The 25,339-nt window shown below is 41.0% G+C and overlaps 1 protein-coding gene across 4 annotated transcripts in view; it reads left to right on the top strand.

Moving 5' to 3' along the window:
- The window catches only part of SLC35D1 (solute carrier family 35 member D1), a 51,066-nt gene extending 29,711 nt beyond the window's left edge, over window positions 1-21,355 (top strand). For 2 of the 4 annotated variants that reach the window (XM_027610656.2, XM_027610665.2), the window contains 2 exons: window positions 655-737; window positions 14,620-21,355. In XM_027610656.2, the coding sequence (XP_027466457.1) occupies window positions 655-737; window positions 14,620-14,728 (192 nt within the window). In that variant the 3' untranslated portion in view covers window positions 14,729-21,355. The remainder of the gene's footprint in view (window positions 1-654; window positions 738-14,619) is intronic. The other 2 variants (XM_027610645.2, XM_027610675.2) reach the window with 2 other exon arrangements.
- Window positions 21,356-25,339: the final 3,984 nt, after the last annotated feature.

The following is a 25,339-nucleotide window of genomic DNA, read 5'->3' as shown; positions in this document are numbered from 1 at the left end:
TTCACCTCTCTGGCCTGAAGATAATTAAAAGGGAGCCAGATAAGCAGATGTTTACACCTGGGAGTTTAAGGGAGTCAGGAGAGGTGATTTTAAGTATGGGACTTTGAGATGACTTTTCATGTATTTTTTTAAGATACCAGGGAAGATGCCTCTAAAAACAATGTTCATGTTGGTAAACTCCCTGTCATCCCCTTTTCCTTTCTAAAGAAGAGGGAGAGTTGCTTACATGTGAGGTTTTCCTTCTTCACTTTCCCCTAACAAGTCAACAGTTACCTCAGTGGGAGGAAGAAGCATTCTTTTCTGATTGCCAAACGTGCATGAGTGTTTTCTACCCCTAGTGACAGCAGTGTTTCTCTATCTAGATTTACAGTGTTAGCCCATGCTGTGGGGCACGGGAAGTTGATTATCTGGTGATAATTGTCAGTGAACACATTTAGCTTTTGGAGGGATAGATTGAGAAGAAGTTAATGTCATTTTTTATTTCTTATTTCATACTACATTCATTTTAGGATTGGTGGGTTTTTGTTATTGTCCATTTATTTGATTTTGTATTTTAAGGATAGGTATTTGGGCCATTCTGTGGATGAGTTTATATGAATATTGAAAAAGCTCGGTTAAACCTATGTTACAGCATCTTGCCGTTTTTCTTTGTAGAATATATTAGTAACTTATATTGGAATGGTCTTTGGTGGAGATTATATTTTCACATGGACAAACTTCATTGGCTTAAATATCAGGTAAGTAAAAATGTTTAAATGTAACCACTTGGACAAGTGGGATTTGGATACTTAAATAGTGTCACAGTAAGGGGCTATTTAATTGAAAATTTGTTCATTTATTAAACAATTATTGAGCACCTACAGTGTATTATATATTTAATGTCTTCACATAATGCTTTTTAAGAAATGGAGATAAGATGGTTCCATATTTATACACAGTATTTAGGGAATCTTTTCTGGAAGTTAAACCCTTTTTACTTATTAGCCTTCACAGAACGGTCTTTTACTCATTATGCTAGATGGCAGTACAGTGTTCTCAAGCAAATTCAGGGTAAAGAAGAGCAGCTCTGTTAGAATTGCTTTATATGTATCTGACCTTGGACATATCACTGGATTGCTTTAGTCCAGACTTTATCAGTGATGAGGGTAACTTGTATCAAAGATCCTTTTTAGTTCCAGAATGAATTGCATGGTTTTAAATACTGTATGTATGCTTAAAAATTCTCAAATTTGTTTTTGGGCCAGAACTCTATCTTGAACTCCAGCTTATATATCAACAGCCCACTTGACCTCTCTGACTGACATGTCAAAAACTGAACTTTTATTTCCTCCCAAGTGTGTTCCACCCATGGCCTATATATATCAGTTGCTGCAGACTCTATCCTTCTAGCCTCTCAGTTCAAACACTGGAATCATCCTTGACTCTTCAATCTTCTACCCAGTATCCAGTGCGTTAGCAAATTCTGTTGGCTCTACCTTCAAAGTAGATCCAGAGAAGAGTCACTTGTCACCTTCTGCATTGCTCCCATCAACATCTAAGCCACCAATATTTCTTGCCTGGGTTACCGCCTAGTCTCCTCCATTTGTATGGCTAACTACTTTATGCCTCTGAATTTTTGCTCAAATGTTACCTTCCCAGGGAAGTCTACCCTGACAACCTTATTTAAAATTGCAACCTGCTCTTCCCCTTCTGATACTGCCAGACCCTTTTATTCTGCTTTTCTATTTCTCTTTTCCAGAGCTCTTAATCTTTTTTAATATACTATATAGTTTGCTTATTTATATTTATTGCCTATTTTCTGTCTCTCTTGCTGGAATGTAAGTTCCATGGGGGCAGGGATCTCTGCCTGTGTTATTTCCCAAGCTCCTAGAATGAATCTAGCTATTGCTTAATAAGTATTTGTTTGATGGGGGGTGCCTCAGTGGCTCAGTTGGTTAAGCATCTGCCTTCGTCTCAGGTCATGATTCCAGGGTTCTGGGATCGAGCCCTGTATTGGGCTCCCTACTCAGCAGGAGCCTCTGCCTCTGCTGCTCCCCCTGCTTGTGCTCTCTCTCTGACAAATAAATAAATAAAATCTTAAAAAAAAAAAAAGTGATGCATTCTGTATGGATTGGTGAAAAAACACTTTGGAAACTATAAAATAGCCCTCTACTAGAATATTGGTATGTCATCTCCTTAACTTGAAGCAAATTATATAACCTCTCTGGGCTTTATTGCTTCAAAGGTAAACAAGTGATGATAATACCTCTTCTACCTTCTTTATGGATCAGTATGAGAATTCAAGACTAATATTGGTAATAGGTTAGTAACTCATTGTTGCCCCTTCCCTGACATTTATTTGCAAGTATAGTTTAGAGGAAAAGTCATTTGTTATTTGTGGGGTGGAGTTGGGGGTTGGTAGGTGTAATGTGTACCTGAGGATCGCATATTTTAGAAGGAAGATGAGTAGTTCAGTCTCAGACCTTGTTTGGAGTTGCAGCTCTGATGCTTGCTATGTGACTTTGAGTGAGTTGTTTATCTTTTTGAGCTTCAGTTTTCTTGTGTGTTGGGGATGAAAATATCCATATCTCTTTAGAGTTGTTAGAATGAAATAATCTAATATAAAGTACCTAATTTACTGCTTGACATCTGTGCTGAGTAAATATCGTTTCTTTCATTAATATTTGTGAGAAAGGGCTAGGATATAAGGAGCAACCTGGTGGAACAGTTTTGACTTTGTGACCTCTCTTTCATTCACTTCTAAAAATTTGGATTAAAGAATCATTATGGCACCATATAGACCTGACTCAGAGGTGCCTTGATGTTCTTTTTGTTCCCTTCCAATAAATAACTGTATAGCCAAAATGAAGTAAAAGCTTCCGTTTGCATTTTTAGATCTCTGCAGTGCAAATCTCTTATAACAAAGTTCTTATAAGAAAGCTTTTAGGTATCTTTTCACATTGCAGGCTATTTTAAAAAACTTTTAAAGTGTGAGAATGTTGGAATGTTATGAAGTACATCAGTCTAACATATACCAAATCCAACATCTTGAAAATTCTTCCAGTAGAATTTCTTTTTGTGTCAGGTAGTGCATTTTAGTTCTGGATAAACAGTCCCGTTTTGCCAGCAAGGTTACTTGGTAGTGATAATTATGATAATGACTGTTGTTGGTACTCTGTCCCTAGGTAGTATTTTTAATAATTTCTAATTGCTTTCACATTTTTATTGTAATAAATTTTACATATCCTATTGCTTTACTCTCTTTTATTACAAGGCTGGGGAGAATAATTGATGTACTTAACCAGCCAAGTTAGTTGCAGAGTTTGGATTAAAATCCAGGTGAATTTCTTTTTGAGTACTATTTCCATTACAGTGTGCTTTTCAGCTTTGGTAGAGGAGTGTATATATTACCTAATTTTTTTCACTTTCTCTCTTTGAAATGAAAATTATGGTTTTATTACTTATATTTTTTGACTTCTTTTACTAGTTGGTAAGCAGACTCACAGGTTGTGGACATTCCTTTTTTTTTTTTTTAAAGATTTTATTTTTTATCTATTTGACAGAGACAGAGAATGCGACGAGAGAGGGAACACAAGCAGGCGGAGTGGGAGAGGGAGAAGCAGGCTTCCCGCTGAGCAGGGAGCTCAATGTGGGGCTTGATCCCAGGACCCTGGGATCATGACCTGAGCCAAAGGCAGACACTTAACGACTAAGCCACCCAGGTGCCCCCCCCCTTTTTTTTAATGTAAAAACCAAACTTAAAGTGGCTATCATATTTCACCTTGATTAGAAATGGTGTCAGTGCATCTTTGGCTGACTGTACTTTGAAGGAAATCACTAATTAAACCCTATTCTTAAAAGAATCTATGATTAGGGGTGCCTGGGTGGTTCAGTCAGTTAAGCATCTGACTCTTGACCTCAGCTCAGGTCTTGATCTCAGGGTCATGAGTTTAGGCCCCATATTGGGCTCCACCTTGGGTGTGAAGCCTACTTAAAAAAAAAAAAAATTCTGTGATTAGACCCAGATACATCTAGCTTCCCTATAGCCTGCCTTATTTCTTTGTTGTTTTAAGAAAAGTTTAAATAGCCCTCTCTCTCTTGTGATTCAAGTGCAGGAAGCAGGAGGCTTGCACTGGTAGCTACTTAGGCTTTATCCACATTGATTCTGTGATTTAGGAGGCATTTTTTTTTCAGTAGGGCTCTGTTGAGAGCCTGGCTGTCTTCAGCTCTTCTAAATGCCTTTTTCCAGTAGCCACTTAGTGAGTGCTCATCCAAACCCCAAAAGGCAACAAACGAGAGTAGGAAATGGTAAGCGAAGGGTAGTGACAAGAGCCTGCTTCTGTACTTTGATCAATTGGTGGACTTGGCCTGTGCCTTTGGCCTAAGTAATGTAGCCTTTCCAGATAATGACATCATCATCCTCATAACTGCCCAGGCTAGAATTCCTAGAATCTCTGGGACTCATCTTCATCTGTGATTCTTTTTTTCCTTCCATTAAAAAAAATAATAATATATAATTTAAATACAGTTGGATTCACCCTTTTCATGTACAGTTCTGTGAGTTTTGACAAATGCATACAGTCATGTAACTACCACCGCCACGTTCACGATATAAAACAGTTGTATTGCCTCTAAAATCTTCCCATGTCCCTTTGCATTGAACCTCTCCCTCTCTGCTCAGCCCCTGTTTTCTATCAATAAAATGTCCAGAATGTCATGGAATGGTAGCTTTTGGTTTGACTTATTTCACTTAACATACTGCATTTGAGATTCATGTCACATTCTGAGATTCTGTTATGGATGTATCACAGTTTGTTTATCCATTCACCAATTGAAAGACGTTTGGGTAGTTTCCTTTTTAGCTGTTTTATATTAGCTGTTGAAACACTTGCATAAAAGTTTGTGAACATAAGTTTTCATTTCACTTGGGTAAATACCTAGGAGTGGAATTCCTGGGTTGTCTGGTAAGTATATGTTTAACTTCATAAGAAATTGCCAAACTTTTTTCGAAAATGTACCGTTTTTCATAGCTCTCAGCCACATATGATGCTCTATGATGGTTGCTGCACATCCCAGCCCTTGGTTTTGTCAGTTCTTGTTTTTTAAATTCTAGACATTCTAATAGATCTATAGTGGTATCTCATTGTGGGTTTTTTTTTTTTTAAGATTTATTTGAGAGAAAGAGTCGGGGGGGGTGGACAGAGGGAGAGAAAAACTTAGGCAGACTGTGTGCTGAGCGTGGATCCCTATGTGGGGCTTGAACTCACAACCCTGACATCACTTTCTGAGCTGAAACCAAGAGTCAACAGTTAACCGACTGCACCACCCAGGCGCCCCTCATTTGGGTTTTTTAATTTCCATAATGATTCATGATGTTGAACATCTTTTCACATGCTTATTTGCCATCTATATATATATTCTTTGGTAAAATGGCTGTTCAAATATGTTGCCCATTTTTTAAAAATTGGGTTATGTGTTTTAAGTTTTTTTGTTTTTGTTTTTTTTGAAGATTTTATTTTTAAATAATCTCTACACCCAACCCGGGCTCAAACTCATAATTCCGAAATCAAGAATCACATGCTCTACTGACTGAGCTGACAGGAGCCCCTTGTTTTCTTAAATTTTTAAGTTTTGAGAGTTCTTTATTTATTGTGGATACAAGTCCTTTATCAGATATGTGATTTACAAGTATTATTTCCCAGTCTGTAGCTTGTCTTTTCCTTTTCTTATTACACTCGTTTGAAAAGCACAATTTATAAGGCTACATTATCAGTTTTCCTTCTGAGTTGTGCTTTAGTATAACCCAAGGTTACAAAGATTTTCTCTGATGTGTTCTTCTAGAAGTTTTATAGTTTTATTTAAAATTAGGTATATAGCCCATTTTTTAATTAATTTTTATATATTGTATAAGATCGGGATGAAAAGTTCTTTTTATATTGTGTGTATGTGTGTGTTTTTAATATAGATACCCAGTTCCAGTACCTTTTGTTGAGAATGCTATCCTTTCTCTGTTGAATTGCCTAATTCTTTGTAACACTCTTGAAGTTTTTTTATTATCACTGTTTTATAAATTAGGAAGCTGAGCCTAGAGAGGTTAAGGAAGTTGAGTGAATTCTGAAGTTACGCATTGAGTGTGTGTCTGTATGCCAGGCATTATGTTCTAGAGGGACATGGTGCATTCCCTTCTAGATCTGCCAATGTCACAAAATTAGAAGTCAGTCATGTCACAAGGATTTTAACCCAGATGGGTTGGACTCTGGAGTCCCAAGTTCTCATTCCTTAATGCACCTCATTCAGCAAATGACTGACTAAATACAATGTAGCCTAGTAAACTGTTTATGTATCGTCACCATTTTAGATTCTTGGCTATTTGAGGGCAGAAATCACTTGTCTTATTTACAATTGTGCCAGTATTTATCAGCACCTGACATGTAATAAGCATTCAACTAGTAATAGTAACAATAATATTAACCAATATCTATATTTTTTAAGATTTTATTTATTTGTGAGAGAGACAGCACAAGCGGGGAGAAGCAGGCAGTGGGAGAGGGAGAAGCAGGCTTCTCGCTGAGCAGGGAGCCTGATACAGGGCTCGATTCCAGGACCCTGGGATCATGACCTGAGCTGAGACGCTTAACAACTAAGCCACCCAGGTGCCCCTTAAGAGCTTGTACTGGCCATTGTCCTGAGTACTCCATACTTAATCTCTGTAGTAACCCTATGAGATAGATGCTGGGAATATTCCGTTTCACAGAGAGAGGCTAAAAAGCTGGTACCATAGCACCCAGCTGGTAGGTATTCCATCCATGATTTGCCTTCCAAGTCTTCGTTCTTAACCACAGTCTAATAAATAGTGGATAGATGAATGGATTAATTTTATTTTCATATCCTTTTATGATATGCCATCATATTGGTTACTCTTAAGTCAGCCTCCTTTAGGGTCACAAAACTCATTTTATGGTAGCTTCTGAGGCCACACGATGGTCTGTACAATATCTGGGATGGGACATGGTGCAGCTCAGAGTAGTTCCAAAGTTGGTTCCTGAAGGGCTTTGGTCTAGCCAGCTCTGCTCAGCACCTGAATCTACTGTTCCCTCATTTTGGATTCCTTTGCCTATTTCCTTAGAAAGAGGAGTTGCTTCCGATTTTCAGACTGCTTCTCCTGCAAAATTCCATCCTAGTAGATTCTGTTCTGGTTCCAGACTTCTCCTGAAAGACATAAGCTTTTCCTTTACTTAGTGGTTCTCTAAGCAGGAGGACATGTTTTGTGTTACCAGTTAGTTGCTGCTGATGTAATCTCCACTAGGCTATTTATAGAGTTATATAACTGGCATCTGTCTCACTAGGGTAACTTAGACTTTTGAATAGGTTCTAGGGAGGTTGGCTAGCTGTTGGTTATATCATTATTTCTTTTTTTTTAAATTTTTTATTGTTATGTTAATCACCATACATTACATCATTTGTTTTTGATGTAGTGTTCCATGATTCATTGTTTGTGCATAACACCCAGTGCTCCATGCAGTACGTGCCCTCTTTAATACCCATCACCAGGCTAACCCATCCACCCAGCCCCCTCCCCTCTAGAACCCTCAGTTTGTTTTTCAGAGTCCATCGTCTCTCATGGTTCATCTCCCCCTCCAATTTCCCCCCTTCATTATTTCTAACAGAAGAGCACTGAAATGGAATATAGCAAAAAATCTGTGTTCTGTTACAGTACCGCCACGAGTTATTTATAAGTCACCTTTTGCAACCTCAGTTGTTTGTTTGTTTGTTTGTTTTTGCTCTCAGTTTTTGAACTCCAGTTGTCTATCCTAAGTCTTCCACTAAACTTCTCTGATATACCCTGTGAGTGTCCTGTGGAAATTGTGGGTCTGGAGGTATTTTGCAGGAGACTTATGACATTGGAAGGAACTTCCTCCAGGTGTGGAAGACACATAAAATACGTTATCCTTTTAGTTCTGATGGGAGTCCACCCACATTCTAAGGTTTTTTAAGAGGCAGAAAAGAAAAAGTATAGTTTGGACTCAGCCCCAAGTTGAGGAACAGTATCAAAGATGTCAAGAAAGCAAAAAAAAAAAAAAAAAAAGCTCTTTCTAAATATGTGAGAATCCCCCCTCCAAAACACTTAACTTACAGTAAGAATAGGTAGAAAACAAGTTTTAGGCTTATATTCTTGTTTTTCTGTAGCTTTTCTCTAGTGAAGTCTAAAACACCACCACCAACAAACCTATCCATCTATCTGGCGCCTCCCCAGAATTCTCATCTAAGAGTATTTGCCTGATTCATATCAGTTAATAAAGCAAATAATATCCTTGTCACAGCCCATGAGTTCCAAACAACATCACAACAGGATTTGGGAGCCTTTTATTTGTTTCTAAATTTACGCCTGGGGAAATTCTTAAAACTCCTAGGCAGATGGAATGGTTCACATCCTGGCCAGACATCTGTGACTAAGGTACTTCTATTTTTAAAGTATGTGCACGGACCAACACTTACCCTAGTGTAGAAAGGACATAAATACATGTGTGGGAAGGCGGCAGATAGGGAGTCAGTGTTGAGTGCCTGGTCCCTGACGCCATCTTTACAGCGCCATCTCGTTAGTCGCCTCCAGTTCACGGCACAGTGAACTGCCATAGTGAGAAGCAAAACTGAGATTCTTACCCTGATCCGACTAGAAAAATCTGCCCCATGGTTCAGTCATGTGAGGGCACATGGGATAAGAGATCAAATGGTGGCCCCCCTTTGTTCTGAACAGTTCCCGAAGCCACCTTGCTTAGCTCCTGCCTCACCACTGATTGGTCTCTATGCTCCTATCTCCTCTGGTAGGCAGAGTAAGAATCAGAATTATTGAACCCATTCTGTGCATATGTTGAAGAAGTGATGACTTAGTGTATACAAAGCTGTAGACTAATTTTTCTGTTCAGGGAATTTGTAATTTAGCTGGGAAGATTCATTTATTCATAAACAAATGTATGGTTGCTACCTGTCAAACATTGTTTAAGGCACGGGGATAGAGCTGCTCTCAAAACTGACCAAAACCCTTGCCCTTCATGGAGCTTCCCTTCCAGTAGGGGAGACAGAAAAATGAATGAAGATAAATGAGTGAAGTATTTGCTGGTTATCAATGATAACTGTGATGATCAGTGGAGAAAAATAAAGCAAGGAAGGGGAATAAAGAATATCACAGGGGTGGGGACACTTACTGAGAAGGTTACATTTTCCGTAAATACCTAAAAAATGGAGGGAATGAACCACATCGATTTCTGGAGGGAAGAGCAAGAGAAAAGAGCCTGGACGGGGGAGGCCGGTGTGGTGGGAGTAGCGTGGATGAGATGAGATAGACCCATACAGGTAACGGGGTGGGGTGACAGATTGGGGACTACTTTTAAGAGAGGGTGAGATGATTGGAGGATTTTGTATAAAGGAGTGACATGATCTGATTTAGTTTTAACAGGATTCCTTTGCCCAACACTGTGTTGAGATTAGGTGCAAGGGGGGAAAGAGTGAAATGATTATGCTAACAGTAATGGCTTTGATTCATGTAGGAGTCAGCATTTATTATGACATCAGGTGTGTGTATGGCCTTAATAATGACAATGATGAGGTACTTCCCTGCATTCTCTTGAGAGCTTTCCACAGCTGTCATCACACAAGTGTCACCAAGTACTGTTCAGCCTGGTACCTGTCAGAAGGCTGTGGTTGTCTGCCTGGGGGACTGCATAGAGGAAAGGCTCCGTAGGTGAGGCCTTGAGCAGTAGGTAGGATTTGAGGAGGTGGAAAATAGAAGGGGGTATTCCAGCCATTGAGTACTGCCTGAGCAGAAGCAAGGAGCCGGACGTGTAGATGTTGGATAGGAGACTGGGAGGGGGATGGACAGCAGGTACTCCGGCATGGCTGGGTAAAGGGTTTCACAAGAGTAGTGCTGGCAAAGTAGACCGGCCCCTGAGTGTGAGGTGCCTCAAGTGTCTCCTAGCACAGGAGGGAGGAATAGACCCCACTCGGAAGACACGGTGAGAGTTTCTGCTAAACTGCAGAGAATAGAGATGAGGCCAAGGCTTGCTCACTTGGTACAATTAAGGCCTCTTTGGGATGACCACAGATAAGAGGCCTTACTATACCTGGGACTCCTCGAGTTCTGGGTGAATGGGTGTGCAGCCATGAAGAGGAGAAAAAGCAGCAATTGGCAAAACCCGTTTCTTCTTTTTGCTTTTTGGCAGAATTAGTTCCTGGTGTGCCGTGGCATTTTGACTTTTATCCCTATTGGACATCTATGCTAATTAACCTTTGGAAATGATCTATTGTCCTATTAAATAATTTAAGTATAAAACTTAAATTATAAAATTAACACATAATTTTGTATAGCCTCTTGTTATATAAATAAATTATGTAATTTAATTCTCCCTTCAGTCCTCCACGAGTGGTATTCTAATGGCCGTTTCCCAGATGGGTTCATTTCACAGAGCCAAGGCTCTGAGAGGTTAAGTAACGTGTCCCCCATCATAGACCTTTGTGAATATATCAGAGTCAACAGTTGGCCCTGTTCACCTCTGTGCTTCTCTCTGTTCAGACTGGAAAGCTCTGGAAGGTGATACGTACAGAGGCAACACGGCTCTGCTTTATTTGGCTTGTGAGAAAGAGGAAAGAAGGCTCCCCAGCAGCTGCTGTGTGGGGAGTTAAGATGGGGTATAGGAAGAATGTACCCAGAGGTCCAGTTGCCATTATTTGGCAGGAATTACTGTATGTTAGGAAATAGCAGTAAAAGTCACACTGCCCTGGGTCACAGGTTTTGGTGTAGATTGACATGTTTTACATGTGGAATACAGAAGGCAGAGTCTGGTCTGAGAGGCAGAGCTGCGCGGCCAGACACATGAGCAGACGTGTCCGCACAAGGGGAGATGGAGACAGCCTGGACCTTAGGACTCTCGCTCCCTGACCATGGAGTTGCCGTATGGAAGGCATTTCTAGCATCTGTTTGTAGAATGGATATCTAAGTGAGGCTGGGAAATATGTGTGTGGCTGTAGGTATAGGAGAAGTAGATCGTGTCTGCCTGGCTTGGGAAGATGAGAAGTGGTCAGAGCGGGTGAAGCGGCCCAGTCTTGCAGCATTCTAACTAGACCCCTGTCTGCGGTGCACAGGATCCTGGTCTTCCTCTTCTGTTCAGCTCCTGGCTGTGTCTGTCACGGCAGGGTCAGTGAATTAACAGTTGGTGGTCTGTGATCTGAATATTAGGCAGGTTGGAAAATTGCTTGAGATTTTAAAAAATGAATATTTAGGATGGTCAAATATATAAATAACAAGTCCAGAATATCAGAAGTCACCATCTTTAATGTGAATATTTACGGAACCAATAGATGGAGAAGTTTTTTTGTTTGAAGTCATAGAAGATCCTAATTCCCAACCATTTTGTAGTGATGTATAAAGGTTCATATAGCAACCCCCCCCCCCCCTCACCACGCGCCCCTGCTCCAGTCTGGGCTTTTCCCTTTCTTTTCTCCACCCTCCTCTTGCCCTCCTCGAAGCTTGCCCACATGCCCAGAGCTGCTTGGAAGCAATTTAGATTCCCTTCCAAGGCATCAATTCACCACTGCTCGGCACAGAGGATCCTTGTGGACGGATACTCAGTTCTCTTCAGGCAATTTGGAAATTGCCACTTCTGAAAACGTGAATATGTGATAATAAAGTCAGGAATAGAGAGATGAAAAATCTTTTGTTATTGCCTCATGTTGGAATTTGTACGGATTTGAAAAAGTCTGTGCTCTTTCATCTCCCGAGTTTAGAACAGCAGTCTCTGTGTTCTGGTTATTCAACTTCATGGCAACAGTGCGCCCTCCTCTGGCATGAGGTTATGTCTCCATATGGTACCACCCTACTTCTGTTAACAGTGCGCCCTCCTCTGGCATGAGGTTATGTCTCCATATGGTACCACCCTACTTCTGTTAACAGTGCGCCCTCCTCTAGTCTGTGAGTAGCAGGGCCGACGGGAGGGAGGGGAAGGAATCTCTATTTCCTGATTGTTTACCATGTGCCAGGATTAGGGCCTGGCTTCTTTATGTATGTGATCTCATTTATAGAGAGTATTATTTTATTAATACAGAAATAGAATCTCAGAGAAATTAATAAATTTGCCAAGGGGCACAGAGCTAGCAGTATTATTCAAGATTTGAACCAAGACCTAACTCCACAAAGTCCATGCTTTTTCATTACGCTAACTATGCTAGGGATGTATAGGGTCCAGGATCATCATCAGGATGAGGCCTAGAAGAAATTCCAGGCTATTCTTCATTTTCTTCAGTCCTACACTGCTCCATTATTTCTCTCCAAGTGAAATCAGCTTAATATAAACATCAGAGATTGTCTTGACAGAAAAAATAAAGAAAGCATTGTTTAAGGTTGTTGTGGGAGGAGGACCCTAGAGGATAGCATGAAAGAAAGAAAGGAGCAATCCTACCTTGTGTGTGGAGGAGGTGGGGTTGGAGGCGAAGGGAACTTTGTCCTGTAGATGCATGTGTGAACCTCAGAGAATGTTGAGATTCTGTCAGGCTCCAGTAAGCCATCTCCTTGGGTCCTAGCCCAGCTCCCAGGGAAGTCATTGACTTGATGCACTAGAAAACCAGAAGAGTTTCTAGAAGAGTCTGAGAGATCACATTCTCTAAAAAGAAAGAAAAGAAAGAAAAAGAAATGGGAAAAAACAACCAGATGAAGGAAAAGACGCTTATGAAACTGGCACCGAGATTGGATTCATGAGGCTGCTGTCTTTGGGCCGGTGCAGATGTTTTTTGTACTGCTACGTAGTGTCAGGCCAGTGCAGAGGACCTGGTAGAGCTAAGAGTGAGGCCTTAGAAATTTGTAGGCAGATGGGAACAAAATAAGGACCAGCATCTCTTCTATCAAGTGGAGCAGGGGGTCATAAGGGAGGAAGCTGTGTCAATGGAGATAATAGGATTGACATGGGTTTTATTCTGATCCATTATTAGGATGTTTTGTGACCCTGAGCAAGTTATCTTAGGACTCTGGAACTCAGTTTCTTTATCTTCAAAATGAGCACCTTGCCAGGGATATTGTACTTTGCAAGAATCTTGCAATGACAGATGTATGATAAATGTTTGACATGTAGTAGACTTTAGCAAACAGTCGCAATTTGATGATTAAGTGCTGTGACTGCCTGATACTGCTTCCTTATTTGCAGGAGCGAGGCATCTCTTACCCTGCTGCAGCTGGTATGGGGCTGGAATCCCAAAGCCTAGAGGAGAATAGAACTAAAGTCTTTTTTATTTTTTTCAAGATTTTATTTGAGGGAGATACAGATAGAGAGAGCAGGAGTGGCAAGGAAAGGGAGAAGGCAGGCTCCCCTCTGAGCAGGGAGCCCGATGTGGGACTCGATCCCAGGACCCTGGGATCACGACCCAAGCCAAAGGCAGATGCTCAACTGACTGAGCCATGCAGGCGCCCCAAGAACAGAACTAATTTCAAATAAGGTGCAAGTTCATGAGTCAAGTGGTCAGGCAAAAGGTGGGGGGCCAGATCCAGGAGGAGGAACATCTGAAAGCAGAGTCTGGGCCAAGATGCCAACTGGAGACCCAAGAGAGTCACAGGTGTCAGGCTTAGCAGAAGAGCAGGTCAGAAGAGTCTCGAGTGTCTCTGTGAGCTCCCCCAGCTTACTTTCAGTTAGTTAATGGGGCAGGGGGCTGTGTATCCCATGTGGGTTTGAGGTCGTCACAGAGAATAGACAAGTGTAATCGCTGTCCCTCATGCACGCCTTCCCTCCCGGTGGTCAGTGTGGTGGACGAGTGAGGGGTACCAGAAAGCAACTCAGAGGCTGAGGGCTCAGGTGATAGGTTCTCCACTGTGAACTTGATTCTGGTCAGAGAGAAACTAGCTCTGAATCCCCCAGGGTCTGCATGTTTACTTACTAATTGGGATGTTTTTTATTCTTACTAAAAATTACATTTCTTTGTCTTGAATGATTATTTTTTAAAATACAGAAAATAGAAATAAAAATCACCTGTGATCTCACCATCTAGATGTAACAACCATTAATATTCTTGTGTTCTCTCTAGACTTTATTCTGATGCATATCAATGTACATATTCATGTTTAATAATGGGATTAGACAATACTTGATGTTTTGTGAGATTATTTTTTCATTTAAGATGTCATTGCTGTTTTTGTTTTATATTATGAGATACATCATATTCTCTTGTATGAATTTATGTAATTCCCTCTTGGGACATTTACCCTTTATCTAATTTTTTGCTATTATAAATTTTGTGGTAAACTCTTTCTTGGTAAGTCTATGAAGATGTACACAATTCTCTCCATGAAGTAGATTGCTCTGTCAAAGGATAAGCAGAATTCAAAGGTTTTTTCTTTCAACAAATGGTATTCCAGAAGGGTGGTATAAAATTGGCACACCTGCCGGCAGGTGTGCACACACACACCCATTTCCTCAGAGCATTGGCAACAGTGCACGATACCATGATGGGGGAGCGTCTCTAGTTTGGTAGCTGGAAACACTACATGTGTTTTAATTTTACATGCTGTTGATTTATGACGGTAACTCCAGCCCTCAACACTAGTCTCCCATACATTCGCCATTCCTTCCTTCTTTCCTCCCTGATGGTGGTTTTCTGTTTTTGCAGTATTGCTGGGAGCCTGGTGTATTCCTACATCACTTTCTCTGAAGAGCAGTTGAGCAAACAGTCAGAGACCAGTAACAAGCTGGACATTAAGGGGAAAGGAGCAGTATGACCAGAGGATTGCTTCGACGACGTAGGCCCAAGTTTTTGATCAACTGAGAACACTGGCAATTCTTACACAGACACTGAGGGGTGTCTTGATTATGGAGAAAATAACCATTCCTTTGCACTTGTACAATCTGAGGATTGATTGCTGCCTTTTAAAATTTTATGAGAGAAACTTATAATTGACTCTATTTTAAATATGCCGTTGGAATTAATTTATATCAAACTGGAAAATGTACCGGGCTTTTTAATTTATTTCTTTTATGCCGACAGTGAAACATCGGTGTTTTGAAAATATTGTATCCCATAGTTTGATATCCAGGTGTCCCTTAGAAGCTTCATATATACAGTGCTCCAACTGGAGCCTCCTCATTCAAATTGTTGCTGCATATAGAGGGAGGTTAGCCTTTCCTCTCCTGGAAATGCAGCCAAGTATCTAAAATTTCTCCTTTTTAAATTTTATTTCTTAACAATTGCATTTTCTTCATAAGGATATTATCACTGCCTTTGCTAAAGACAGCTTTGGCACTAAAAAACTATGTGGGCTTTGAAGTTGTATTGGTCTCCATGTTGGCTTCCCTGAGAACCCCTGGGATGGGCACAGTGTATCCCTTGAAATTATGCTATTCCTTCTTTGTTGTGTAGGATGGCGATAATGAAGGGATGGAGAAAGTAGGCCTCTTACTCATTTATTCATCTGTAGGATTCATTCATTCAGCTCAAATGTACTGGGTATGTAATATGTACCTGGCATTATGCTAAGTGCTGGGGGTACAGAGATGTTTTTGGAGGTAGTTGAATGATCTCACTCCTGCTGTTGTGACCGAGGGTTAAGAAAGAAAACTTAACTTGATGATCCATTCAGAAGTTCTGAACAAGTCACAGAAATTTTTTTCAGCTCTTAGAAACTGCAAGTCTGTAAATGGGCTTGGAAGCACCTGCCCTTACCTACCCCACAGTGGTGAAACCAGATGCTACAACATGAGATGACATGCATGTGAAGAGCTGCATTTTATTTATTTAACAGGTTTTTTTTAATTTTTTTTTTTTAACTCTGTACCCGATGTGGGGTTTGAACTCATGACCCCAAGATCAAGAGTCGTATGGAGAGCTGCATTTTGTAAACCATGCAGCTCAGCCCTTCTCTGAGGGAGAATGGCAGGCCAGCAAGGTGGCCACCATCTCTTTCCTGTGCTTCCCTCCTCTGGGTTTGGTTGCTATTCTTTTTACTCCTCTTTGAATTAACACAACTAGGCCTTACATTCCTGAATGTATTGGTTTGAGGGGAAAGCCTGTTCAGATGTTTCTGTATTGTCAAGCCTTGGTCTTTGTCTGGGTGTCAGCATTAGAGCTTAAATGGCATGAGCGTAGCCGTCTCCTCTGGATACTCTCACCCACGTCTGGTGTTCCCTGGGCATGTCAGCTTCTCTCACGACTTCCATTACCTCCTGGGAGAGCAGCTGTGAATGGGCATTGCCTGAATTGCCTCTCTGGGCAGGAGGGGCTTCCCTCACACACAGCGCTGTGAGCTGGCACAGAGACATCCCTCGACTTTGGGTCTGAGTGTTTGCACAGGCTGGTTGTGCAGTCAGTGCAGAAGAGACTGGGTACTTTTGCACTGGTACACACTAACTTCTCTTTCGCTGGGTTTGGAACCCACAGGGCTCTATTGATCCAAACAATTAGTATTTTGATGGCTTAACAGGAGGCCTGGAAGGTTTTGATTTCTTTTTATTTTTAAAAAATTATATTGAGGTTATTTTCATATTCGTGTGTTTCCTGTATTTGGATTTGTCTTTACTAAAGCCTGACCAGTGGTATTGGGTCCCTAGAATTAGCCTCATGGCCAACTTCCAAGCTAAAAGCTCCCAAGGCTCCCTTTTTTTAGGGTCATCTGATCTGAGAAAATTCTGGGGTGGGGCATAGGATATTATCTTACGCCAGGTGGTTTTTCTTGTCTCTGTTTTACCAATAAAAAAACAAGACTCAGAGGAAGTAGGTGACTTGCTAAGAAGTAAATATTCATGTTTCTCCTGTTGAACCATTCTGCCATTGATTAACTGCCCTTTTCCTTTGAGAGTGAGGAAATGGGGGTGCCAGCTGAGTCAGCTTGAGCTCTTTCAAGGAGGCAAGTGCTTGGTTGAATGTGGAGTCAGAGAGGAATACGCTTTGCAAATTAGGGACAGTGGTGCCAGAGCTTCTATCTAGCTTCCAGGTTGGCCTCAGTTGGTGTGAACTCTGGCTGTGAATGTTTCCTGCCGCTGCCTGGTTTTGCCCGGATAAGGTGGAAAGGCACCGTGAGAGTTAATTTTAGTGGTTCTGTTCCTCCTCCTACCAAGCCACATGGAGGGAACTTTGACCTTAGAAATAATTTTAGTTGTAGAATTTCTCATCATGAAAGGCCTCTGGATGTGTCTAGAGCTATTAGGCTAGAACCCTAGTAGGGTTTGAACTGCTTCTTGGGGGTCAGGTTCCTTGAAGATCTGTCATCTTCTCAAGGTTTGAGAAAATCACGTGTAATTACAGCACATTACCTTAGACCCCCACCCCGACCCCGGGCTAAACTTGCTGACTGGTCAGAAGCAGTAGAGCAAGTTGAAGCTGCTGCCCCATCTGGGTTCTGATTCCTAGATGCCCCTTTCGACTTCCACCAACATGTCAAGATAAGAGAAAGCAGCATGGGGAAGTTAGAGACTGAATAGACTGGCCAACCATTTTTGGAGTTTTTCAGTTACGTGCAGGGTAACTAGTGAACTAGACCTTTACCTGGTGCTCTGACATCACCCAGAATGTCTGGATTTTGCCCCAGGGTTGATATTTTACAAGGCAAAAACTCCATGACCTACTAACTACCTCCTGGGAGAAAGAGAGGCAGCTTTATAGTTAAATCCTTAATTTGCCTTTTGAGACAGATGAGCCGTGATGAGAATTTTGAAAACCAAATTCTGTCTAGTGGCTCCTCTTCTCGAGTTAATGACAGCCAAGTCCTCTTTGGCCATTCTGCTTTTTAGTTCGTGCCAGAGTGATTCAGATAACCCTGGTTGACCAGACTGCACATTGCCAACGTGTCAGGTGATTGCTTCATATGGCTGTTATTGGCTTTATAAGTCAGTCAGCTTGCATGTTGGTTTAAAAAAATACGCATCTGCAAGTTTTCTTACAGTCCCGTCGTATCAAGAATCCATGGAAAGTTCGGGTCAGTAACGCCGAAACAGGTTCTTCACGGAAAGACTAGTAGAGTTTCATATTTGACTGGTTTGGAATAGTGCTTAGGATTTTGGACCTGCTTTTGTTATTGTGGTCTTATCAGTGAACAGAGATTTATTGAGCATCGTTTTTATGCCAGAGCCTTATGCCAAGCTCTGGGGAAACCACCATGAATAGGACAGTTCTTGCTCTCAAGGAATGTGTAATTCTTTAGCCAGACCCATAATAAGAGAAAGGAAGTGAAAGAAGTCAGTGACTTGTAAGTAAGAGCTGTTGGCAGTTACCAGGGATTAGGGGTGCCCCGCCCACCCATAGAGCTGAAGCATTTTTTTAATCTGAAAGGACTTTTACAACTCCTGCTACTCTTCCAGCTCTGAGAGAAGTGCCAGGCTGTTAGAATTGTGTGGCTAGCCTGGGTTCCCCCTCCCTCTATTTCACGTATTCTTTCTTCCCCATAACTATGTCATCCAGGAGTCACCCCTTCTCGGTTTCAGTTACCCGTGGTCAACCGGGGTCTGGAAGCAGATGCTCCTCCTTCTGACATATCCTCAGAAGGTCGGTAGTAGCTTCACGCTACCTCACGATGCCTGCGTCATTCACCTCGCTTCATCTCATCATGTAGACGTTTTATCACCTCACATCGTCACAGGGGTGAGTGCAGTCCAATAAGATACTTTGAGAGACACCACATTCATGTAACTTTTATTACAGTATATTATAATTTTTCTATTTTGTTGTTGGTTGTTAATCCCTTACTGTGCCTAATTTATAAATTAAATGTTATCATATGTGTGTATAGGACAAAAGAACGCATAGGATTCAGTACTGTCTGTGGCTTCAGGCATCCACTAGGGATCTTGGAACACATTCCCTGTGGATGAGGGGGGACTTCCTCATCGGCTCCTCCTTAGGAATGAGGCTGTAATTGATTTTTCCTTCCTCGAGGGAAAAACTATAATATTCACAGTAAATGAGATAATAGATGTAAAACTACTCAGCACGGTGCCTTGTACATATTAGGCACCCGGCAAGTGTTGTTACTGTCATACTTTCATGGTGAGACTATAGGCAAACTAGATACTTCATCTCTGCTCCTTAAATGCTAGAGGCCTGGGCAGTGGGTATGTTTCTTGAAAAACGTGACCCTGTACTTTGTTGCCTCTGGAATGTTTAAATAACAGTTGTCTTTTCAAAAAAAAAAAAAAAAAGCCTACTGGATATAATTGTGGCCATTATGTGATGCAGGTCATTCCACCTGTTTTTAGAAGACAGAACAAAGATACTTACATTTTGGTGGTGAATTTCAGAAAAAAAGTGATTTTCTGTCTTCACCTCAGAATGGTGATGCTGGTTACACTTTCCCAGTTTGTCTCCTTAAGGGTTAGCTCCTCTACAGGCTCCACAGGCCAGACATTCCTTCTTCCCTTTTCCGAGTGAAATGCATTGGCTCCGTGATTTCTGAGTCCATGCTTCTCTGGTGCTGTCGCTGTGTTCTGAGCTTGTCCGCTAGGTTTTATATGAGGGTGCCACTTCATGATGGTAAGAAAGGATACCCGGGTTTTTTTAAGCTTTCTTTTTTGCATTTTTAAAAAGAAATCTACTGGTTAGATTTATTGTTTCACAAAAATGTTTTTAGAGATTATTTTGTTCATAAATAGTTCTTTTTCATGCTGATGATCAACTAATTTTTGTCTACAATTGTTGGCCTATCACAGTATTTTTTCAGTACAGATCCTATTTACGAAATGACCATTTTAGTGTTTTTAAAAGGTACTAAGGATTGAGATATGTAAATCAGGTGACATAAATATGAAAATTATGTGCCTAAATATTTTTGTAAAGGTGTCAAATAAATACTTTTTCCTGAACACATGTATTAAAATTCCTTTCTAAGTGCATACAAAGAGCTGTAAGTCTGCCCACATTTAAGAGGATGGCATCCAGTTAGTTGATTGAAACCCTGTTATAAACAGTTTGCCACCATGATACTGCGATTTATAATAGAAATTTATATTTGGTCTTTGTTCCTGTTCCTGGCACATAGCTCCTAAAGTTCTTGTACGTTATAACAAAAGATATTCCTATAGCTCATATCTATTTTTGTTCCAGGTTGTTGAAATAATTCCATAGCCATAAGGATGAAATGGGAGTCTTTTGTTATTCATAATGAGCCTCTTTCAACCAACTGCACCTGTTTCTTAATGAGGTGACCTTTGGAGAGCCCCAAAGGATGGGTAGGAGCTGGTTGGTGGGGGGGACCAACTGTGGTGATTTGTGTCGGGAACTTTCAGCCTCCTCCCCTACCCTTCTTGGGGAAGGGGAGAGGAACTGGAGGTTAAGTCAGGCACTGATGGCCAGTGATTTAATCAATCATGTCAACATAATGAAGGCTCCATAAAAATCCCTGAACTACAAGGTTCGGACAGCCTCTAGGCTGTTGAACGTGTGGAGGTGCTGGGAGGGTGGTGCTCCCAGAGAGGGCAGGAAGGCTCCATGCCCCCTTGCCACATATCTTGCCCAATGCATCTCTTCCATCTGGCTCTTCCTGAGATACATCCTTATATAAGAAACTGGTAGTTTAAGAAATAAACTGTTTTTCTGAGTTCTGTGAACTACTCTAACAAAGTATTCAAACCTGAGCAGGTCCTAGGAACCTCTGGTTAATAGCTGGTTGGCCAGACGCACAGGTTAACCACCAGGATTTGTGATTTGCTTTGGAAGGGGGTGGGGGAGGTAACAGTCATGTGGGACTGAGCCTGTGAGTCTTGTGGGAACTCTGGGACCGGATGCTAACTCCAGGTAGACAATGTCAGGACTGGGTTGTAGCTGACACAGCCAGTGTTGCGGATTTGCTTGGTACATAGTATTGAGAGAAGACACAGGAGGAATTTTTCCTTTATAGCCATACAAGTATTTTGTATGAAGAGCACATACGGTTAGATACCCAGTGTCTCTGGCATACTTGTGCTAAATTCAAAGGAAAATATTTCATCTGTTTAATCAGTTGTCTAAGCCTCTGAGTAGCTTGACCAGGAAATAACTCTAAAATAAAACAATGCTCATCAAGAGAGGCATTTTGGTACAGGCAAGCTCAACAGAATTAGGAGTACATTAAGGCTTTAAAGCTGTGGCAAAATATAAGCATAAAGTTTACTATTTTAACCATTTTTAAGTGTACAGTTTAGTAGTAGTAAATATATTCACATTGTTGTACAGCCAGTCTCTAGAACTTTTTCATCTTGCAACTGAAATTCATACCCATTAAACAGCTCCCCATTTCCCCCTTCCTTCCAGCCCCTGGGCAACATTCTACCTTCTATGAATTTGACTACTCTAGATAACCTCATACAAGTGAAATCATACAGTATTTGTCTTTTTGCTACTGGCTTCTTTCACGTAACATAATGTCCTTGAGGTCCATCCATATTGTAGCATGTTGTTAAAATTTTTTTTCCTTTTTAAGGCTGAATAATATTCCACTGTATGTATATAGCACATTTTATCCATTCATCTGTTGATGGACACACTGGGCTGCTTCCACCCTTGGCATTGTAAATAATACTGCAAAAATTGGGTGTCTTAATCAGTTTCTGTAACAAATTACTATAGAATGGGTGGCTTAAACAACAAAAGTTTATTCTCGCCGTTCTAGAGGCTGGCAAGTTCAAGATCAAGGTGCTGGCAGATCTGGCGTCTGGTAAGAGCCTGCTTCCTGGTTTGTGGGATATCCATCTTCTCTTATCCTCACCTGATGGAGAGCAGAGAGGAAGTTTTGTCTTGCCTCTTCTTGTAAGGACACTAATTCTATGAGGGCTCCACCCTTATGACCTAATTACCTCCATCTACCATCACACTGGGGATTAGGGTTTTAACATACAAATTGTGGGGGCGGGGGCACAAAATCTATAGTGGTGTGTGCAAAGATGCTTTCAATTCTTTTGAAATTACTGGGTCATCTGGTCATTCTGTTTTTATTTTTTTGAGGAACTGCCATACTATTTTCTATTGTGGTTGCACCATTTTACTTTCCAGTCAGTGTGTACAAGGGTCCCAATTATCCACATCCTTGGTAAGACTTACTTTTACTGAAAGTAGCCAGCCTAGTGGGTGTGAGGTTGTCATATGGTGGTTTTGATTTGTATTTTCCTAATGATTAGTGGTGCCAAGCATCTTTTCATACGCATATTGGCCATTTATATACTTTCTTTGGAGAAATGTCTGTTCAGGTCCATTTTTTTGTTGGATTTTTTGTTCATGTGTCATTCTTTGTATGTTCTGAGTTTCAGCCTCTTATAAAATACATTATCTGCAAATATTTTTTCTACTCTATAGGTTGCCTTTTCATTCTTATTGTGTCCTGTGATGCAGTTTTAAATTTTGATGTAGTGCAATTTATGTTTTTGTGTTTGTTGATTATGCTTTTGGTGTTACATCCAAGAGGTAATGGTCAAATCCATTCTCATGAAGTTTTTTCCCCTATGCTTTCTTCTAAGAGTTTTGTAATTTTATGTCTTACGTTTAAGTCTTATATCCATTTTTAGTTTTTGCATATGGTATAAGGGTCTAACTCCATTCTTTTGCATGTAATTTTACTGACACCGTTTGTTGAAGAGACTGCCCTTAAGGCATGTTTTAATCAAGTTTTAAAAATCCTCTTAGAATTTGACTTTCTAATTTGTGAGATAAATGCTCTTTGATTCAGTCTTTTGCTAGTTTCTTTTCTCACCTTGGCTTCCATGCACAGGGCTGTCATAATTGGGGACCACTTCACAAGAGGCACTGCTGAGAGGAGCAAAGCACAGAGCTGGTGCCTTCGTATGTCCATAGCAGGTGAGCAGTTACTGGCTATGCCCTGGACTTCCCTACAGCTCTCATCACATCAATTGTTCACCCATCCATCAAGCTAGACCGAGCTCACTGGGGCTGGCAGCCAGCCTGTAGCAGAGACCTGGCAAAACCATATTTAACAGGTGGAGCGGAGTAAGGTAAATTGTCCAGTGTGGTTATGAAACCCACATTCAAATCCCAATCAGCCAGGCTCAAAAGACCTTTGCTCTTAACCACCATAGTAGGTTCTTGTTACACCGTGTCTGTTTGTAATAACCTTAGTGGTACCAAGCTCATCATCACAATATGCCTGTTGAATGCCATTCTTCATTCTAAGTTTGTACACCATGGATTGAGCTGGTAGCTGGTTAAATCTGCAAAGGCAAAGCAGATGGGCCTTTCCAGCCGTACTGATGGGGCCCTCTTGTGGCAGTAGCAGCCGTTGGAGGATGATGGAGATGATGGGAAGCAGTTTGCATGAAACGCAATTATTTACTGAGGGTCTACTGTGTTCTTTCATGGAGTTAGGCCTTCACCATATCTTTGAATATTCCGACACTTTACTATTGCACAAATAGCGGTTTAGACAAAGCTAAGGAATTTGTCCAACTTCCTTCAGCTGATAAAATGTGGACTTTAATTCCAAAATCTTTTCTTCCCAAAGAATTCTAGATAACATCCCTAGATTAGAATGCCAAAGGAGAATCTCATCAGGAATGCCGCATCATGTGTGCTTATCCTTCAGGCAGTTTTTTCCAGTGAATAGTTTTGAGGACAATATCTACAAGTGATGACAGAATCATGAAACTATCTGAGATGTAAGAATGTCAAAGAGGAATATCATCCCGAGAATGGTAGGAATAAGTTCCTTGGAGAAAAGACATTTGAGCTGATTCCTGGAACAACTAGTATTCGACTGAGATACTGGAGGGGACAGCCCTCTAGCATTCCAGGGCCACTGTATCTGCTTCTGTCTGGGGTGCATCCCCCTTTAATGTCTTTACAGCAGATGCCCTCCTCTGTGGGCCTTCCCCGGCCAGCCTATCTGAAATTGCACCCCACCATTGTCCCTATTCCTCTCCTGTGCTTTATCTCTATAGCACTTGTCTCTTTTGATGAAATTTAAGCTTTATGAAGGCACAGATGTTGGTCTGTTCTGTTCACTGCAGTATGCCTGGCACCTAGAAACAACAGTGCCGGCCACACTGTCGGTACACCATAAATATTTCCTGAATGAAAACATCTAGACAAAGAGTAACCCATTAATGGCTATATTTTTTAAGCATAGCAAGGCAGAAATATGGCCTCATCTTCATTTTGGAAAGATCATGCCAGCTGCAATATTGGGACTGTAGGGCAGGAGTTGACAAATTCACATCTTACAGGGAGGGGCCGGGCAGGTAGAAAGTGTGAATCTGAATGAATGTAATCAATACATACAGTAGTTAGTGGTAGGGCTTGTGGTACTTACCTGCTTAAAGGCATTGAAATTAGGCCAAAAAAAAGTTGCCAGGCAGATTTGGCCTGCTGGCTGTTGGTGTGCCTAAATTGAGGAACCGCTGTACATCAGATTTGCACTCTAACAGGATCACTGAGCATGCTGTGCAGATTATGGTCAGGTGGGGGGCAAAGAAAGGACTGTACAGATGAATACATCAGCTACAGAAGATTGCTGTACAGTCCTGGGAAGAAATGGTGGCGTCCTAAAGTGTAGCTGTGAAAGCAGAGAACAAACATTGAGTTATTTTAGGAGGTAGAATTAAACAGGTGATAATGAAATCGGTTTCTAATTTTTATTTATAATTAAGGCTGTGGTGAATTTCCCTTTTGCCTAAGTCTGTTATACTCAAGGAGACCATCTGAACTCCAGGAGACCAAAGATGAACAATTTAAAGGTATTTAACTTAGGTTTCCAGTGTTTTCCAGAAATGTAGTTGAAGTATAGCAAACAATACTTGCTATGCCACAGTAAAAAAAAATTACTGAGCATTTGCTACCTGCTAGATAGGCAATTTTTTCTTAGCACCTTACATATTGATACGTTTTAATCCCTTAAACAGTCCTTTAAAGTTAAGTTTTATTATCCTTATTTTAAAGGTGAGGAAACAGGCACAGAAACGCTCCATTGTTGAACAGTGGTGATTGTGAAAAAGTTATTTGCTTTACAGAATGTAAATTTGCCTTCCCTGTATGGCCTACCTTTTGCTCTGAGTCTGTAGAGCCTTCTAGAACAAGCAGTACAGTGTAGTATTTGAGTATGGAAGAAATGCCCAATTATTTATTCTTTTAAATTAAATCAGGTAAGTCCCCATCTTACCACCCAGCAGGAAATTCAATCGTGATCCTTCTCTAAGGTTAAACCAGATTCAAGGGACTTGTAATGGTGCCTAGAAAATAGAAGAGAGATCTTCTTCAGTACTTGATGGTCACTGCTTAAGTCCTCAGTTGACAATCTCCATGGTATCCTTTGAAGGCAGGTGGCACTGCAGATTCCAAACTTTGACATGGTGATGGTTCCTACTACTGGAAGGTTTCAATGCCTGGAGTCCGGCATGTCTTACACCCCTTGCAACCATTCCTTAAG

Source organism: Zalophus californianus, chromosome 4, assembly GCF_009762305.2.
Source record: "Zalophus californianus isolate mZalCal1 chromosome 4, mZalCal1.pri.v2, whole genome shotgun sequence".
NCBI classification, from domain to species: domain Eukaryota; kingdom Metazoa; phylum Chordata; class Mammalia; order Carnivora; family Otariidae; genus Zalophus; species Zalophus californianus.
This window is presented reverse-complemented; position numbering and strand designations above follow the sequence as displayed.